This window comes from Plectropomus leopardus, chromosome 18, assembly GCF_026936395.1.
Source record: "Plectropomus leopardus strain MGB_pleo_1.0 chromosome 18, ASM2693639v1, whole genome shotgun sequence".
Lineage (NCBI taxonomy): Eukaryota > Metazoa > Chordata > Actinopteri > Perciformes > Serranidae > Plectropomus > Plectropomus leopardus.
In genome coordinates, this window is record NC_142193.1 from 23,253,996 (window position 1) to 23,274,416 (window position 20,421).

The 20,421-nt window shown below is 40.4% G+C and overlaps 1 protein-coding gene across 19 annotated transcripts in view; it reads left to right on the top strand.

Annotated features, from left to right (window-relative positions):
• Positions 1-20,421, top strand: part of cacna1aa (calcium voltage-gated channel subunit alpha1 Aa) — a 101,222-nt gene that overhangs the window by 75,993 nt on the left and 4,808 nt on the right. For 6 of the 19 annotated variants that reach the window (XM_088069199.1, XM_088069193.1, XM_088069183.1 and 3 more), the window contains 9 exons: positions 3,025-3,139; positions 3,674-3,781; positions 5,267-5,370; positions 8,379-8,494; positions 8,589-8,721; positions 12,731-12,844; positions 14,467-14,505; positions 17,385-17,598; positions 18,290-18,573. In XM_088069199.1, coding sequence (XP_087925325.1) covers positions 3,025-3,139; positions 3,674-3,781; positions 5,267-5,370; positions 8,379-8,494; positions 8,589-8,721; positions 12,731-12,844; positions 14,467-14,505; positions 17,385-17,598; positions 18,290-18,573 — 1,227 coding nt within the window. The remainder of the gene's footprint in view (positions 1-3,024; positions 3,140-3,673; positions 3,782-5,266; positions 5,371-8,378; positions 8,495-8,588; positions 8,722-12,730; positions 12,845-14,466; positions 14,506-17,384; positions 17,599-18,289; positions 18,574-20,421) is intronic. The other 13 variants (XM_088069190.1, XM_088069203.1, XM_088069188.1 and 10 more) reach the window with 10 other exon arrangements.

Genomic DNA, 20,421 nt, shown 5'->3' on the forward strand with positions numbered 1-20,421 from the left:
AACCACCAACCCCACACACAGAACCCTGTCTGTCATATAATCAGACGCAGTTAATTTAAACAAATTGTTATCTAAGTAGAAATATACACAATACGGATTTTACCTTTATGTTACCACATGTTCCCGTTGTACCTCTTGTGATCAATGTGACAGTTCCATAAAACATCATTGGCAGATCACTGTGAGCCTCAGGGGGCAGCCGGCCAAACAGCCTGTAGGCACAGTAGATCACTCCATCGCTAACCATTGCTTCATCCAACTCCCCTCTTCTTACCCTGCAGACCTGGGGCAAATAAAATTGACATTTTATACTATTTCTATATGGATGGGGTTTGAATACAGGTGCAATTTATAATGTGTCAGAGAGGTTAAACATAAACCATGTACTTTTGGTATAGTACCCATACGTAACCTGTGCAGTCATGTATCTAAACCCTTAATTTGTTTTGCGTTTCCACTGCAGGCAGTACTCTAAAAGGTAGGCACGGTGTCACCAGATTAGCTGTGTCACTGCCCCATCCAGCGTTTACACGGTCATGAAATTCCTGGAAAATTCATGAAATCCGAAAAACAGTTTTCCTGGCCTGAAAATGGTTTGGAATTATCATAATGTTTTGATTCTAAGGTATTTTGGCTAGTAAAATAGGTTTATAAAAATACCAAAACAGGTCTAATGTTACGCAATTTTTTTTCCTTGTGTTATTAATTAAAAATCTATCTCTGAACTGCGTGACTGTTGAAATGACTGAAGGGACATAAGGACAATCAGCCTTAATTTATTAAGTTTCACATCTACTTGAGTTCAGAGAAGGCTGCGAAACTACTAACTACTAATTTTAGACATTGGACATTAGACATTGGTTTTAATTTACTCAAAAATGGACACAAACTAAATATGTAAGAGATATATAAAGAGAAGTAACCACCGTAAAGTTTTAACAGACCTCTGTCCATGCTGCTTTCTTCTGTTTAACTTTTCTCTGGCCATCTATGACGACACACCAAAACAAAACCCCACACACAAAAAAAGTCACGCTCATCTGCTGCAGGGCCATGTACACAGCTCTGCTCTGGCAGTGGGAAAGCAGTCTATAGCCTATTTTTAGCGGGGTTAAACCGGTCTGCACATGCTAATTTCAGTGGGAAAAGGATATAAAATGTACTATTTGACCCAGGTTTTGCACCTTTAGCTCTATCTCTTCCTTATGTTTTCCTTTTTTAACCCCAGCCTTACATTAGACACTTCTTTTTTCCGAAAAAGCCTCCTCCCTGAACTAAAATGTAGACCCTCAGTCCTTCCTGCCCAACAACCTAACATGCTTAACATGCATGGTTTGGGCAAAACTTCCCTACCATCTTAATCTTTCCCTTTAACATTATTACTGCCAGACTTTTCCAAAAGATCGCCATCTGTTAATGCCTTACCTTCCCTGAGCCCCTTGCCAATGAGAGAAATCTTACCTTTGACCTTCCAAACAGTCCACAGAACAATGACCCGTCTAGCTCCACTGCTTTTAACCTACGATCTTCTCTGTCCTGACGAGAGACAGCAGAGCCTTCAGGCAGGATCGCTTTCTTACAGACACAGCCAACTAAGTGTGGTGATGTTTCTCTCTTTTTTTCTTTGTAGTTTTTTTCTTCTGTTTGTCTATTTTTGGTCACTTCTTCTCTTTACACACTCCAGCTCATAACCTATTAACCTATTGATTTTTGTTACGCTATCATCTTGTTCCCTTAAGCTTTCCCTTTCAACTCTTATTATATTTATTTTCTGGCAGCAGAAACATTTCCTTTCACCTTATATTTTCTACATATACCTGGATTATGTTAACCCGAACAATCATTTTTGCATCTTAGCACCAAAACAACACTTCCATGGTGGCCATTTTTGTCTTTCTTTCTTTTCCACAGAATGCTGCTCTCTCTCACCTATTAACCCTTCAAGTCTGTGCCCATTTTTCACACATTAGACATCAGATAATTAGCGATAGAGCTAGTTGCTCTATTATTTCAGCCGAGCCCCATCAAATATTTGTATCCCCCTTCAATAACAGCCACATTAAAACAACTCACAAACTCATTTTAATGTCGCCAACAGAGGATGCTTTCTGTGTACGGCTGCGCAGCTGCTTGTCCTGAGAGGCATATTGCGTGTGCATCGCATGCCGCATGAGGGTGGGATGTGCAACAAGGGTTTTGGGGGGATAGACAATTTAAAAAAGAAAGTTTTGATGGCTGGATGAAAGGAGAGGCATTTAATCAGAATGTGAGGGGAGGCATGATATGCTGCATGTTTGGGGTTGTCGCCGTCTTCTGTCACCAAACGCACACGAACGTCACTCTGTCATCTGTGAGTTGGTGTGTGTCTTTTGTATTGTCTGTTGAATTATAAACCAACAAGACCTACTATGGATCAAACCAATAAACGAAAACCAAAGTGTTTCCCTACCTTAAATCGGCCCCCTTGGCTGTTTTTTGGTTTATTGGTTTATCACCTGGTCTCTGTTGTTTTTACTGTGAACCTCCAAACCCCCAGGGGGAGCTCTGGATAATAGTAGCTGCTGCTCAGTCTGTCTTCCTGTTTCTTCATCTTAAACTCCAGATTGCCAATTTAGCCAGCCTGTGAGGTCTTTTGGATGTCAACAAACATACACAAATAACAATACGGTCTGAAATGAATAAATATATTGGTACAAGCCAAGGGGCAAATCTGGGGGGGGGTAAAGCCTTATTTTGTTACCTTTGCACTCACAGGTTCTCTCGTACACTTAATATCAAATACGCCTAATTTGACACAGTAGCTGAGCCATTTGTTACAGGCAGACAGAGTCTGAGCCTGCTACAGATGCTATGCACAGCTCCCTCAACCTCCTTTACCCAAACCCTCCCTTTGGCCCGTTCCCCGCTCCCCCCTTTCTCCCATAAACTCAACGCCCGTCCCTCTTCTCACCTGGAGGTTCCACATACACCAGCCCACTTACTTCCCCCTTTTCTCACTGCTCACCCTGACTGGCTCTCCCACAGAGACTGCTCCGTATGGATCTTCCCGTGGCCGACGACAACACGGTCCACTTCAACTCCACTCTCATGGCCTTAATCCGCACTGCACTGGACATCAAGATCGCCAAGGGTACGGAAGGTTTGGAATCCTTCTTTCCTCCTTTGGTCCAATTTTCACATGCTATTTCCTTTCTCTCATTTCCCTCGTAGTGCAGTGCTGTCTGCTATTTCTGTGCTGAGCCCAGAAACCTTCAGCTCTTCCTGATGCTTCTCCTTCTGTAGCTTAAGTATAGTGTGATTTCTATGGCAGTAGGTGCTGTGTGTAGCATGCTGTGTGTGAGGCTGAAGGCTTTGACCCTTTGAATCAACATTCTGTCACTTCAGATTAAAAAATGAATCACCTTTTGATATTTTTCAGTGAAGTTATGATTTTACCACAGCAATTTCAACCTCACTAATAAAAATCTTCTGTTTGTTTGTATGTCCTCTCTTATACCTTTTTGTATCAATCTGAATGGGTATGAATGGTTGTGTGCACTTGTGTATGAGTTAACTTTCTTTCTGTGCATTTCTGTGTGCATGTTCATTTGTATGAATTTTTGTGGGTGTGGATGTTTGTGTATCTATATATGTGTGTGTATGTACACGTGTGTGTCGATTGAATCTGGTTTAGGTGGTATTGACAAGCACCAGATGGATGCAGAGCTGAGGAAAGAGATGATGGCAATCTGGCCCAATCTTTCCCAGAAGACTCTGGATTTGCTGGTTACGCCGCACAAGTGTAAGTTGCAGAGTGTTGCGCAGGCGCAGCAATGTGGCTTGGATGCAGCCACCCTGCGCCGCCCAGTGCTCCAACGTTGTTTTTCTTCACGCCACCTGAGGACCGCTTCTCTCAGTCAGTCTCTCTCACTGCTGCACCCTCTGATACAGCTGGCACATTACCCCCGCACATCCACACCCTCAGATCTATGAAGACATAAGCACAAGCTGCACAAGCAACATAGAACAACAAGCACACACAATAACCAAACCAATCCAGTCGCCAGAATATTTTTTGGCATTGTAGGTTTCTGCAAATCACAGATATGTTACATTTGTACTTTATTATGTAGCGGATACATTGAAACTTTCAATTTCTTCATGTTCCAGCAAAAAAACTCGGTTATGGTTCGGATAAGATCTTATTTTGGCTCAAAATACCTGTTTTTCGTGGCACAGTTCCTGATGGAAACAGCGACAGGTTGCTAAAATTCAACCACATTTGGTGGCTAAAAAGGCCCTGGAAATGCAGCCATGACTTGCTAAAAAACAACCGGGTGCGTTGTTCGCTGGTCTGAAACAATACTGTGTAATGGTCTGCAACTAGGCAGGTGTCTTGCGTATGTGTCACATAATCCACTGCCCCCTCCACCTCCTGATGACAAAGTCAGCACATACACTGCTTCACTTTAGAAACGTTGATATGATAGGTATGAAATGTACAAATGTAACATATCTGTGATATGCACAGCTTTTTCTTCTGGTGACTGGGCTGCCCTACCTCCTCCCCTTTCAGCTTCAGAAACCACTCTCACCAGAATGGACCCACCTCCACTCCCAGACCCCAATACTTCCCCCCCTCACTGTGCCTGAGATCAGAGGGTGTCTCACTATAGATGAACTCTCTATAGACGTCTTTTCACTTCAGGGGCGGTCAGCTGTGTGCACTAGATGGCTGGCTGTGCTTGATAGAACATATATTTTTTTTAGTGTTATTACACTGAGCACAAATGCACATGTGCTAATGCACTAGTTGCATGATACAGTAGTTGCTTAAGTTTGTGAAATGCATGAAATTTGCTATCAAAATGTATTTTTTTTTAGCATTACATTTGGAACCAAGTCCAAATACACCATGTAAAGTCAAGATATCACAGATTTTATTTTGATTTATTTTATTTTTTAATGACTTGGTTCAATTTGCGTTAATCCTTGCAATCCCATGATTGCAGATTCCCGGAGCGACTGAATTTTGTTTTATCAATATCACAATGAGATGCTTTGATTACAAGATTTTACCTGTGACAAATATAAATGCTCTATAGAGTTAAGGTAAAGTAAGATACAGTTAAAAAAAAATCTGTCTGTGAAAAGACTATTTGCTCTATGTTGTGTGTGTAAAATGTTTTTCTGTTTGTGTGCATGCCTCACCCACTGTCTACCATTCCTCGCGCTCAGGGTCCATACCAAAGGTCTAATCTTCCAGGGTAACTTGTCATTCTTTCAGCAGCAACAGACCTGACAGTGGGGAAAATCTACGCTGCTATGATGATCATGGAGTACTACCGGCAGAGCAAGATCAAGCGCTCACAGGCCCTTCGGGATGAGCAGGTACTGCTGTCTCAAGGAAATAGCACTCTACTCTATCTGCATCCGACCCTTTAAAGTCAAAGGCAGACTGACACACTGAAATCAAGGCTGCAAAGCTGTGGTCTCATTCATATAGGTTTGGGCTGTGACAACCGCAGATCCAGAAAGGAAGGAGTCCCTATTCTGTCACCAAAAAGGGGCGTACAGGGACAGAACACAACCACTTAGTAATCTAATGCAATCTCCTTTCTCATACATGCAATGCTCCTTCTCGAACAGCTAAAACAGTGCTGCCATCTGCTGGACAAAGTTTGCTACTTCTTGCTTTTACAGGAATTTGAAAAAGCAAACATAAGGAAAGTGCATACAGAATTTTAAATGGCGATTTAGTAGACAGTTCATCAGGGGGTGTTGCATTCATTTAGCAGTTTTATATGCTTGAGATTGCAGGGTTTAGTTTAAAGCAGGCTCAAGTGTTGTCACAGCCCCTAATGTGCACATGCCTGAACATCACTGGTGCCCTTATAACGCCCTCCTTTCGCTGAGCTCGATTCTCTCCCCTGTCGACTGCTTGTTCAGATACGGTATCTACTCACTGCCGATGCTTGAAACCTTGGACTGTTAGATTTGCATTATGATATTGCTGCACACAACCCTTCAGGTCAGTGAAAGAGCTGACAACTTTACTCCACATTAAAGTAGCTGAATTTCATCTCAATGATTTAGACCATGAGATGATACCAAAACTAAAGTTTTATGGTTCTTGATATGTTTGTGCAGCCAGCTCTGACCATAAACGCTCTGAGAACTGCATGCTAATGAGGACTCTTACCAGCCTGTTGTTACATTGCACGTGTAAAGACACTTGTCTCTGAAAAATCAGCAAACCTCCCCCACACACAGTTTTAGAACATTTCTAGGATTTTAGGGACATTTTTGGGATTTTAGGATATTTCTAGGTTTTCATGCATTTCTAGAATTTAAGGATGTTGCTAGGAATTAAGGACATTTCTAGGATTTTAGGATATTTCTATGGTTTTTGGACATTTCTACGATTTTTGGATATTTCTAGGATGTCAGGGCATTTCTAGGATTTTAGGACAATTGGGGCTTAGTTAGGACCTTGGTCAGGGGGTTGGGGGATCCTTTACTGGCACTTTTTCTTTTATAAACAAGCTCTATTTTGATGCAGTTTCATGCACCCTGGCACCCTATTTATATTGAATGTACAAAAACAATTCACAGTGTGAATTTATATTGTAATTTAAAAAATGGTTAACCAGCACCCTAGCAATTTTTTTTGAAGATGAAAGGGGTTACAGTTTAGTTAGGGCATTTGACATGCACTTCACTTTTACTTTTTTTCATTTAACTTGCATGTGTAGCAGATTATTGACCACTTTACCTAAAGGTGGTTATCGGTTGGCACTGTTGGAACTTTTTAAGTGAATGACTAATAAATGAATGACAGAGAATGTGGCATTGTCCCGTCATGCATTTCACCTGCTATATGTTCCCCTCCACAGGATTGTTGCAGTGTTTATCTGCCATGATGTCCCACATCCCTCCTTTGAACGAGGCCCCTTTTTTATTTCTTTCCTTATAATCGGTTCAAATTTGACTCCCCCTTCTGTGAAAACATTTTCTTCTATTTGTTTTTGAAGTTATTTCTTCAGCATTACAGTATTTATTTTCATCATCAGATGACAACTGATCATCAGATGAATTCCCGAATGATTACCGATCATTCCCTTCGATCCTACCCTGAGCTCCAGACTGAGTGGGTGAATTCCTCTTCCTTATTGGTCCTAATAAAGCACTCTGATTAGGGTTCCCACGATCATGAAATTCCTGAAAAAGTTATAGAATTATAAAAACTGTTTCCCAGGCCTGGAAATATTTTGGAATTAACAGAAATTTTTTGAAAAGTTTGAATATACATTGTTTTGGGTATTGTTTAATCATTTGAAACCTGAGCAAATTTGCTTGATTCATTGTAAAAACAAGGAAAGCAGAACAAGCAGCAACGAAAGAAGATATGACCCAAAGATTTTTAAGAAATTATTCAAATGTAAAATTACCTGAACATTAGTTTTAAAAAGGAAAGAAAGAAAAAAGAAAAAGAAAGTTAAAAAACAACAACAACATGGAATTGACCTGGAAAAAGTGCTTTAAAAAATTAATAATTTTGTAATATAATTTTAAATAATTAATTATGATGCATTTACCTTAGCTTTGTGAACTTTTCCCTACAGGTTGTCAAAAAAAAATTCTAAATCGAACATTTTTTACCAAATTGCTTTTTCCCAATGTTGCTCAGAGTTCAAAGGTTTAAATATTTTGTGAAGGCACCTGCAAGCAGCACAAGAAAAGTGATGTTGATCCAGGTTCCAAAGGTTTAAAATATGTTCATAATAATCCCAAAACATGTAAAAAATGACATAAAATATGTTGCATTTAAAATCCAGTGCTGCACTATGTGACAGTTGATTGAATCTACAGTTATCAATCCCCCAAAAATGTCCATGACCTTGATGTTTTGCAAAATGCTCATATTTGCCAGTCTTATCTTTTGACATATGAGGCTGGTTGGCGGCAGTAATATCGAATTTGCTTTGTCGTTAATGCCTGGGAAGTGAGAATTTTTAGTCATACACCTTTTAAAATACTTAAAGTCATGATAATGGGTCAAAATATTATGAAAGAGTTTTGAAAGTTCATTGGTAAAAATGTGTTGGAACCCTGTGTAATGGGTCGAGTCCTGTACCTGGATGCCTCAAAGGGCTCCCAGGTCCCAGAACGCCGTCTGAGTCCACCCATCTCTTTCTCCTGCTAGCTGCTGGGCATCAGTTCCTCAAGAGTCCCTCCCTCGCATTTATTCCTCTTCCATTCTCTCTTTGCCTGGCCTCGCTTTCAGCCAACAGCCCCCTCTGTACATGCCCCTCTGTTCCTGCTCTGCCCGTTCTCCCTCCATTTCCCTGTCAGTCTGCCTGATAGCTGGCGACGGCCATGTTGTATATCTCACACAGAATCGAACGCCATTACTGTTTCAGCGCGTGGAGCCACCGTCCCCCGCCCAGGACGGGGGTCCGGGACTTAACAACGCCCTCCCTCCACCCGAGGCAACAGAGACTGTCAACAGCCTGTGAGTTGGATGTGGTTGTCGTGTTTTACTTTACAGGAGGCGGTTTGTTGAAAGCAGACCAGATAAGGAATAATCTGTCACGTGTTTGTCATAGGCCCGTGGAGGGAGGCATCCCAGAGAGCCAATCATGGGTGACGGCTCGTGCTCAGGAGATGTCCCAGAAAGTCGGCAGCTGGAGCCCTGAGGGACATCCTGAGGATGGCCTGGGAAGCATGACCAACTCTCAGGTAGAAAGCTCATACACACACACACCCAGGACCACACACCTAACAGCACACACACACTACGCAAATGAAACACATTTGTGTCGCACACCAAGTTTGTATGGACAAACACTTGATCCATTCAGCATTTGTTTTTACCTTCATGTCATTGCTACCAAATGAACTCCCAAAGAACAATTGAGGACAGTTAAATGGTAAAATGAACTTCATCTCCACTGAAAGCCGTGCCTCCTTTTTTTATAACCCCTGTGTCTTACATGAATTAGATGAAGACATAAGGACAACAGATTTATTTCCCGCTTCATTATTACTGAGGTTAGCCCTTTAAAATCTTCGTAAATTGGCCAGATTTCTTTCAAAAACACAAGAAGGCAATGAGCAACTTCTCAAGAAATTACCCTTAGATTAGAAAGAAATTAGTAAAAGTTAAAAGAAAATTACCTGAATATTTGCAAAGAAAAGTACGAAACGAAACAAAAAATGAACCTTAAATAGTGATGATATTTTTTTTCCAGTTTTTTGACAGTTTTCCAATTTCCTAATAATCACTCTTTTTTTCAGGTAATTTTTCTTCTCACCTTTTACTAATTTCTTGAAATTTGAGGAACATTTCTTGGAAGGCATCTAAACGCAGCACAAGAAGTACAAACAAATACGTCTTTTTCTCTTACCTGTTGTGCTATTTATCAGTCTAGATTGTTTTGGTGTGAGTTTCTGGGTATTGGAGATATCGGCCCTAGAGATGTCTGTCATCTCTCAAATATCAAGATAGATGGCACTCGGTTTGTGGTACTTTAAGCACCAAAAAATACGAATAAAAAACTCACCAGCAATGTCCTTTCGGTAATCATGAACCAGTTACTCAAGATAATCCACGCACCTTGTTGTGAGTAGTTTCATGCAGAAACTATTTTCTTCCAACCAAACTACTCTGCACACAGCCACTAATTGTTGGTCAGGGCATTGATTTGCTTCTTGTTTCATGTTTTTGCACGTCATTCCAGTATCAGCAGTATTAACTGAAGCTTATGTTTGAGGGTATTGTTGCCATTAGTTGTTAAAAGAAATTTTCTTGTTAAATATTACAATTCTGTATTATCTAAAACCATTTTGGCAAAAATAGAGAAGCTCAGATCTCATATTGTCCCATCTTAACTGCCTTGTTGCCTTTATTGTTTCTAGTCAGCTCATTTTCATTTCTTGTGATCTCTTTTGCCTTGATTTTCTCCAGTTAGCACTGACATGGCGCAAACTTTTATTTGATTAGCTCCATTCTCAAACCTGTCTTTTCACACAATATTTTTTTTTATCTTATTGAATTTACCCTTTGCCGTATTTTTTCCACATTTCATTCAGAGTCTATCTTGCCTCTGTCTTCAGAGTGGTTCATGTCTCTGTCATCATGCTGTTTAACCTCTCTGCTTGTAGACCTCCTGGAGGGCCTGACAGGTCTCTGTATCAGTCGGCCCGATGACATAGCCACTTCTCCATATCAATCAACAGAGGTCTGGAGAAGTTTAAACACAGGAGTCGGATAGAAGAGAGTGGCTGTCGGCTTCATTCAAACTAGTTTGAATGACAACCTGGAGTTAGATGAGCAAATCAAATTATATAACAACAACAGCTGGAGACATTAGACGACAGACGCTTTTTATAGGAAAAACATCACCCAAACACTAACATTTATGAAATGAGATGACAGATGGAGTCAATGAGCACATGCTGCGAGTACCTTAGCATTTTTTTTCTGGCATTTCATAGTTTAGCGAATATTTTTTAAAATTGTATTTAATAATTTATCCGGCTAATGACTGAATAGCTGTAATAGTTAGCACTCTATCTAAGCTAATGATTTAAACTTAAAGGGTCACTAAGTATTAACTAAGGTATTTTTCAACCTGGACACTATTTTGCTATGTTTTTGTGTCTAAGTGACTAATGATAAGAACATTTTTTAAAATTTGTGCAGTATTGAGTGAGAGCGCTGCAGCCAGCAACAGCGGAAACAGACTTGAATGTAATCCCTGTGGACACTTGAGCACTGTCAATTTACGTCCACTAAAAGTGCTTGTTTTTGCTCCAGACAGGCTCAGAATGTTTTTCTAAGTGTTTGACAGCACTGTGAAAATTATCGATACATAGGTCAACCTTTTTGTTAAAGAGTAGGAGCTTTTTTTTAACCTAAAAACAGCCCTGAAATCACTATTGTCAAACCCACTGGACTCTATTTAATAAACAATAATTTCATCATCGCAAAAAAACACTTAATTCAAGTCAACAGAAACATAATGAAACTCAATCTTAGTTTGTCTTTCCGCTTTTTCAACAATCATCAGGTCTGGTTTTATTAAAATTAACCTTTGAGTCACCCAGTTATGCACCCAAAACTTACTGTTTATTTAAATGGAGCCTAGTTGGTTTAATGATTTTGGGTCTTTTTCTGGTTACACATAAGGAATCTTACTCTTAAAGCAAAAGGTCTATCTGTAAGGACTGTTTTCATGAGTTGTCAGACATGTAGAATAACACTCTGAGCCTGTCAGTGTCAGAAACAAGCACTTTTAGTGAATGTACACTGAATTTCAACAAATGTTATTTCTATCAGTCACATAGACACAAAAACATATGACAAAAGGCTCCAGGTTGGAAAATACCAATGTTACCTTTTAAAAAAACAACAAAAAGTACCAAGCCTCTATTTTAAATGGGGGCATGGCTAAACAAGACAGAGCCAAGTCAACTGCCCCAGCTGCCAGATTCAGCTCCACTTCTCAGGGTATACTCCAAACAAAATATAATTTGACATATTTGCACAGGAAAATGTGCATAGTTGCAACCAAAAAACATGCTGGATCTAGATTTAATAACTAACCAACAAACCAGCCAGCTGAAGTTGTCATCATTTTTACACACCCGGCTTTACTGCCTCCAGTTTATCAGTGCCTGCACTTAGCCAAATTTAGGCGGGTTTCCATTAACTCTCATCGCACAAATTGGAATTGCGTTTATAAAATACGCCTAATAGTCCATTTTGAAAAAACTCCTATTTACCACAAAAAAAAGTTTTTCTACTCACATGAGGTGGTGCTTGCAGCGAGTCAAGAAAGCCATATTTCACAAAACTGCAATGGAAACATTTTTTCAGTTTTTTATAGGTCATGATGCTGAACTGGCTCCCCCATGCATGATGCAGCAGGTGCTACAAGAGCTGTTATGGCATTGTATAATTCTTCAGAAGCTAAGCAGATCATCTGGAATTTTTGAATCCACAATACCTCTGTGAAATCATGGACCTCCCAGAAATCCTTCATATGTGGCCGCTCCCATGTATAAGGGGCTTGCCTTTCAATTACCGCTTGCATAACACGCCTACGTTCACTTCGATTGGAAATAATGACTGCTAGTGCGGTGGCTGCAGTAGAAATAAACCTGCTGATGTCTTAATCACCATGTTTCTTGGAATGTTATCATGGAGGAGTCTAAGGAGCATAACACTGCGAGATTTCAAAAATATCCCTTCATTTTTTAAATCTGTAATGGAAACCCGCCCAATGTCATAGTATCAGTTGTATTTTTCACGTCCTTTGGGCTGCATAATGGTTCCATTTCAAATCTTTTCCTGTTGTGACTCACGAGTTTCTCCATCTGGCATCGATGTCATTAAAAAAGAATCTTTGCATTTTGCTTGGCGCGTGTTTGACAGCGACCTTTGCAAACACAAAATTTGATTTTATTTGGAGTATACTTGCGATCTTAAGACCCAAACAGTCAATCCCATTTTTCTTTCTCATTCATCGCACAATTTAAAACTAAAACGACAAACAAAAGACAGGCAAAGTCCCTACTCGCACTCACACACTCACTAAATTCTCCCACTAACTACTTTTACCTCTCTGAGAACCTCAATTCTCTGCTTTCTTTGGATAACAAACTTTCCCACCTATAACCCTACTCCCTGTCAGTTTTCATGGCAGCCGTCACACCATCTCCTGCTCTCCTGCTCTGTTTTCAGACGGTAGAGATGAGAGAGATGGGGCAGGATGGTTACTCGGATACTGAGCACTTTCCACCAATGGAAGGCCATGGCAGGGCCGCTTCCATGCCCCGCCTCCCAGGCGACAACCAAGTGAGCAGCATTCTCACCTTTCCACTCTCTTTCTATTTCCCCCCATCGTCTCTGTTCCTCATCTCCTTTTGTTAAAAAAATTACATTCTCAAAGGTCTGACTTTTTGCTTAAAAATGTATTGCTGTGGTTACTCGAATTCATATTGAAGAAAGTTTGGCACCAAAGGGATTTCTGCTAAATGACAAATGTCTTCTATCACTGGTTACTGGGCACCGAGGTTACACAGAAATAATAATGCAAAGAAAAGAAGAGAAGAAAAGGTAAACATGAATGATTTTTAAATGATAAAGGACAAAGTTTAACCAGGTGAGGAGGAAAAGTTTTTTCCATGAAAATGTGTGGGAACCCTGATATGATTACCAATAAACAAGACATGCTATTATGACAATATTTCTGGCTAAAACATAGAAATGTTTTGCTGAAATGTTGAATTCCCAACATGAATTCAAAAGGACCACAGCAAGGCAAAGTGGGACCTTATGTTCCTTTTTTTCTTCTCTTCCTGTTGTCGTCTTCTCTTCCTCTCATCCCACCACCTGCATGGAGGTTTTTAACCATGGTTGTCCCATTTCCATCCAACACACTCATCCATTTATAATGTTTCATATCCTGGTGAGTGCTCTGGTTGTCATATGCGCACAACATAATTATATATACAAATGTGCACACATACATACAGTTTACACTCTTGTCTGCCCACCATTATATTCCCTTCTTTATTTACATATTTTCTTGCTGATTTTATACTAAACTGTCTCTTCCTTCCCATCAAAGGTTTTGCTTGTGCTGAACTCTTTTTGAATTTTGGGGGCTTGTTTTTCAACCAGGACTGGAATCAGCATGATATGGCGCGTTACATATGTGTGTGTGTGTGTTGGGTAAATGTGTGTTTTGCAGATTTTCTGTGCTGTGCTGTTCTCTGTGCCCTAAAACTCACACTGTTTCTGTCATTCTGTTGTCCGCCGTTTGAGTGTGTGTGTGTGTGTGTGTGTGTGTGTGTGTGTGTGTGTATGCATATCCATTTGTGTGTGTATTTTGCTGATTGTCGTCATCGCTGTTGTGACCGTGGTGCTGTTGGTTGAGCATTTTCATGGTGAACTTGTCTATATAACCCTGTTTTGGCTCCAACCACCCCTAGTCTCTGTGGTAAGTGTTTCTCTTCCACCTTCACTGCTGCTTTGGTGTCTAATCAGACTCTCTTTCTCTGTCCCTCCTTCTCTCTCTGTCTTTCTTCTCTTCACTGTGGCATCCCATCTCTTTTTGGGTTGAACCTCCACCTAACACTCTTTGGTTTTTTACTTATGCTCCACTCTACCTCCTTTCTCTTTCATTGTGTATCAATCCATCCCCGTCTCCTTTATTTCTCTCCCTCCCTTCTTGGTGTGTATGCTTCATGTGTGTCCACACCTTTGGTGTATTTGTGGCTCTGTGTGTGCGTGCGTGCGTGTGTGCGTGTGTGCGTGTGTGCGTGCGTGTGTGTGTGTGTGTGTGTGTGCGTGCGTGCGTGTGTGTGTGTGTGTGTGTGTGTGTGTGTGTGCGCGTGCGTGCGTGTGTGCGTGTGTGTGTGTGTGTGTGTGTGTGTGTGCGTGCTTGTGTGTGTGTCTTCTCTGTGCTCAAACAGCAGCGGAGGAAAGGGAGACAACGTGGCAGTAACCTCAGTGTATGTACCCTGTCTTCCCTGTCTCGTCTCTCTCTGTCTCTTATCTTCTCCTTTCAATCTCACACACTCTCCGAACTTCTTTTTTCCCCATTTGTCATGTCTCCATGTCGCATCTTTATCATGGCAGGGGTTTGCCTTCAAATTTTTTAGTACAATCTTTTTTGGCATGATCAAATCTGATGCCAGTCCAGCTTCCAAACTGCATCTTTAGCTAGTTCTTTCATGCACCAGTGGGTTTGGAATTGGGCCGAACTCTGCACGTCCCCTGTCATCATCAACTTTTTTGCCACTGTCTCGTGGCCTCTGTCTCTCTCTCTCTCAGCTGCTGCTAGCGCTTTGTTGCTCTTTGTCCTCATGCCTGTGTGCTCGTCCATAATGATGTTGTCAGTGTTTCCCCCGTCTGTGTCCGAGTTTCCATTCACACCTGCATGCAAGAAATTTGTTGAAATGCGTTTAAGTGCGAGTGTATTTGTGTGAGTGTGTGAGTGAAGACGTGAGACGGAAAGAGGAAGGATTTGTGTATTTGTGTGACTGGATATGTTGTTGGGATTCTCAGTGCTACTCCTATGAGGCCAGAGAAATTTTTATTTTCCCCTGCCAACCGGTAACCTGTCAGTAGAGTTGCCTTGTACGCAACTACTGGAAAACTTTTGAGCTCAGCTGCCAAAAGGATCTAGCACTGAAGTAGCCTGATATGGTTTACATGCCCAGATCAGCGACTTGTGGCACCATAGGCTCTGTCCTGCTGTCCCGCCTCAGAGCATGCGGCCTCAGCACTGCAGAAGGAAGTTCTCTTGTGGGTAGAGGACTCAGGACAACCCCTATGTACCTACTGCATGGCTGGAGGACAGCACGCTGAAACAGAGCAGAAATAGAGGAGTTTTGTGCAGCCTGGAATGTGCCATTTATGGGTGGTGAGGATGGAGGACTGATGCAAGTTGTACTGACATTTCTGTCTCTTTTTTTTTTTTTCAAAGCAAGTAACAGAAGCATGGAAGGCATGGCCGTTTGCCCTCATCTCTTTTACTTTATTCTTCTTTCTTATGTACTTTGTAATTCCTCTGTATTGGGGGTCGGCAAGTAGTTTGAGTCCTGAGATGTTTTGTTTTTTTTCTCAGATTAGTGGCATTTAACAGTGGCGTTGCAGATTGCAACTAAGTGAAATTTGTCTTGTGTGCCAAGCACTATACTACAGAACAACCTGTGAGATGCCTTGATCCTATCATTGTAAGGTAAAAAAACAAAAAAAAAAACTTTTCTTAGTTTCTATTCTTAGTGATTATAAACCAATGAAAACATAGTTATGAATATTATATTCATGCTTTCCACGGTCATGATATTCCCGAAAAAGTCATAAAATGAGAAAAACTGTTTTCTACGCCTGGAAATGTTTTGGAATTAACAGAGTTTTGGAAAAGTTTTATATCTAACTTTTACTGGGGTATTATTTAATCCTTTGAAACCTGAGCAAATTGGAATTATTTCTTTCATAAACATGGGAAAAATGCAATGAGCAAGTAAGAAGAAAATTAGCAAGACATTTTTAAAATGAACAAAAAGTTTTTATAAAAGAAAAGCAAAGAATGTTTAAAACACAACTACAGGGAATTGATTTGAAAAAGTGCTTGAAAATTGTAATAACTTTGTATCATGTATTTGTAACAATATTTTAAATATGCAATTATGATCAATTTACCTTAGCTTTTTTCCCTAGATGATTTTCCTTATAGCTTTTTTAAAATAATTTATGTAAATCTACAAATTTGTTAAACATTTCTTATCAAATTCCTTATTGCCTTTTTTTCCCCGTGTTTTTGGACCACATCAATTTGCTCAGAGTTCAAAGGCATGAAAGGCATCTGAAAGCAGAACAAGAAAAGTGATGTTTCTCCAGGTTTTAAAAGATTCAAATAAGTTCCTAAATTCCCTGGAAAATCTAAAATTACGGGAAACACGTTGCATTTAAAACCTAGTACTGCACTGACAGTTGATTGGATCTTCAGTTATCTATCCCCCGAAAAGGGGCATGACTTCGATGTTTTGCAAAGTATCTGTTTTTGCTGGTCTGGTCTTTTTGGCATATGAGGCTAGTTGGTGGCGGGAATGTCTAATTTGTGAGTAAAGATAGCAAGCGCTAGCAGTTTGCTTATTCACAATTGCCTGGAAAGTGAGGGTTTTTAGCCCTACCCAACATAAAATGCTGAAGTTGGCTAAAATATTATGGAAAAGTAATGAAAAAGTTCTGAAATTTTATTGGTAAAATTTGTGGGAATCCTGTGCATTCCATTGCTACCAATACATCACCCTAAATCCTACATATTGGACCTATATTTAATTCATCTGCAAACCATACAGCAGTCATGACACCACATAATTAGCTGTTTTGTTAGCCATTGGTTATTTATCTGGTTATTTTTAATAGACTCCATTTCAGTACCAGTGGCCCTTCGTGCATTAAAACCCTGTTCAGTAGCTTGGTGCAGAATGAGGTAGGATTTTGAACATCAAAGGGATAATTTACATCATTTGCTGATATTTTTGTAGGGGCAAAATAATTATGACGGAGGGTCAAATTTGGCCTGTGGGCTGCTTTTTGCCGACCCCTGCCCTATAACTGAATACAGTGTCTATGTTTTTAAAGTAGCATGATTGGAACGTTATTACTAATGTGGGAGTGTATGTTGTGGGAGGAAAGTGGGTAAGCTTTGAGCTCAAGAAACAGATGCCACTAACACACATACATTCATATACAAACATACACAGTGTCTCTTAACCCATCGCTCGCAAACACCAACTCGACAATCAAAGGAAACGCCTCTCCCTGCATCTCTCCCTCTCTCTCCCTCCCTTCCTTGGTGGTCTCTTGCTTTCTCTCTCAGACCATCAACGACAGCAGTCCCATGAAACGCTCGGCCTCGTCGCTGGGCCACAGCAGGTCTGGGCGGGGCCACAGAGACAAAGGAGGGGCAGACGACTACAACATGGAGCGTGTACCTGAGGAGGGTAGAACTTCCAGACATGGACACCGGCGAAAAGACCGGAGTCATCGGGCGTCTGAGAGGTCCCTCTGTCGCTACACGGAGGGTGACACAGGTGGGAAAGACCACATACACACACAAACAACCACATATATAGAAGCAGTATTATTATTATTTATCATTATTTGATTTTTTTCTTTTATTTATTTATATCATCATTTAATGGTATCTTAATTCTAATTGTATAAAAAATGTAATTTTGCGGCTCTTTTAGACTTCCCAAATGTTATCGAACTGGATTGCTTAAATCTAGATAGTGAAATGAGTCATTTCACAGGGGTTTTGACGCTAACAAAAAACTATCCACTGATTTACAGATGTCACTTTTCTGATGTAAGTAAATTGGGGAAAAGTCTTTCTGGGCCAGTGCGCATCATGTGACCGGCCTGGGCGGTGTAATTCCCCTTTTGGCCACTTTGAAAAGTTTGCATCAGAGCCTTGCGCACTTCCTGCAGACTTGGTCTCGATTGGTCTTGATCAAAAAAACCCGGAGTAGCTATGTCCGAGACTGAGACAAAACCGAGTCACAATGCGTTTGATTCCAAGACCGAGACCTTCTAAAAGTGGTGTACTCCAACGCTAATAGAAGCTGCATTAAAATGTAAAAATACACACACATCCAAGGTTTTATGAACCCATTAATTTGAAGTGTTGAAGTGAGATATCATGTTGTTGTCTAATGTCAGAGCAATCGTTAGTGATTTCTCCACAGGCCAATAATAACTCTATTAAACTCCAACCATCAGGCTTGGGCACAGACCTGAGCACAACCACCCAGTCAGGCGACCTCACGTCCAAAGACAAGGATCGGGACAGAGATCGCGGACGGTCCAAAGACCGTAAGCACCACCACCATCACCACCACCACCACGGCTCCATGGACAAGGAGCGCTATGTAGCAGAGCGAGGGGGCGAGTACGGACACAGGCACTCCCGCGACAGAGAGCATGACCGAGAGAGGGAGAGAGAAAGGGACCGGCGCTGGTCACGATCACCCAGTGAGGGTCGTGAGTGCCTGACGCACAGACAGGTGGGCGTCTTGTTACTTGTGTGCATGTGGTGTCCAGTTTGGAGCAACACACCTGGAGTTGCTTTCTAAAACAGCAGTTGTACGACCACATCTTGAGTGTTGCACTGAAAAATATAGGGCCTCTAGTTTGACGTTGGTTAATTGCAGGGATCAGCTAATTATGTCTTAGCGGTCTTTTCTGATGATAAAAGAAACACTGTGCTTTAATGTTGCACAGAGTGTGATGTTTCTGATGTGGCTGTGTGATGAAAGTCCCTCTCATGGGGTTTTTTTAATGAGCACATTACCATCTGCCAAACAGATCTCCTGCGGGTTATCTGGGGAACCTCTTGATAGGACAGTGAAAAGTTTTATAAACTCACTGTTGACCAGAACGTATTTTATAATTTGATATAAACATAAACAGAGTGATGAAGAAATGTCATGAGCTATTATAGGAATACTCTCCTTGTTTCTGCTCCCTTCAAATTGGAGGCCAAGATGTGTTGCTGTCCTGAAAGGGTTTATTCTGGCTTTTTTAACCTGGACCCTATTTTCTTATATTTTTGTGTCCCAGTGACTACTGAGAACAACAATCTTTGAAACTGGTCCAGTGTTGACAGTGAGTGCTGCAACCAGCAGGGGTGAAAATGGCTGCAATTTAACCCTTTGACCCTTGAGCAAATTGCTTTGACAATGTGCAATGAAAAAAGAAATGACCCAAAGCAAGAAATCAGTAAAAAGTAAAAGTAAAAGAAAATTACCTGAAAATTAGTTTAAAAAAAAAAAAAAGAAAGAAAGAAAGAAAGGAAAGTTAAAAAGTAAATGATCTTGAAAAGTACGTAAGAATATAATAATTTTGTAACATAATTTTAATTATGTAATTGTGATAATTATAAATATAGTTGTTTCCGAGTTTTTTGCTTTTTTCCTTAGACATTTTACCCTAACCTTTCGAATATATTTTTTGAAATTTTCTTGTCATTTGTGGAACAGTTTTTACCAAGTTGTTCATTGCCTTTTGTTCCAACATTTTTGAAGGAAATCGCACCAATTCGCTCAGGGTTCAAAGGTTTAAATACTTGTGAAAGGTGTCTAAAAGCAGCACAAGAAAGGTTAAAGGGTTAATGATCCTTTCAAGACACTTTTAATAACAATCTGGGCCTGTCAGTGGCAAAAAAAAGTACTTTTAATGGACCAATATTGACAATGCCTACATGCTCTTTGGGGTTACATCACAGTCTGTTTTGCTGCTAGCAGCTGAAGCACTTTCTCCAAATACTGGATCAAACTCAAAAGTTGTCGTTCCCATTAATCACTTAGACACAGATCCATGGGAAATAGAGCCGTTATTGAAAAATGCAGAATTTACCACACAGTTGTGTTAAAAATGGCAAAGATAGTATGGGCCATTTATATACATTTGTATATGTGTTTGACTACATGCACACAAACATATTCATTATTGTGGGTATAATCATGTGAATACAAGTTGTGTTAAACAAAGTCACCGTTATCACTGTTCCAAAACCACACAAATATGCATAAAAAATGTATATTTGAGTACCTGACTGCTGTCCCTGCCCCACCTTAATGTTTTTAGACTGCCTCAGTTCCCTCACGTTTCCTGCGCTACCTTTCCTTTTACGGCATCCTTTCCCAAACACTAAATCTAAAACAAAAAGTATCTATGATCTACCTTTGCTGACAAACTTGTGTGATGTTTCCATTCAGCCTTATCTGTTGAATCTTGATAAGTTGTCTTGCAAAGGAAGACTTACTGGGGAAGAATTGTTTCCTCCCTTTTGATATTTTGCCCTTGTGTTATAAAAATGTATTTTTATAACTCGACATGTTGCATACATGTCA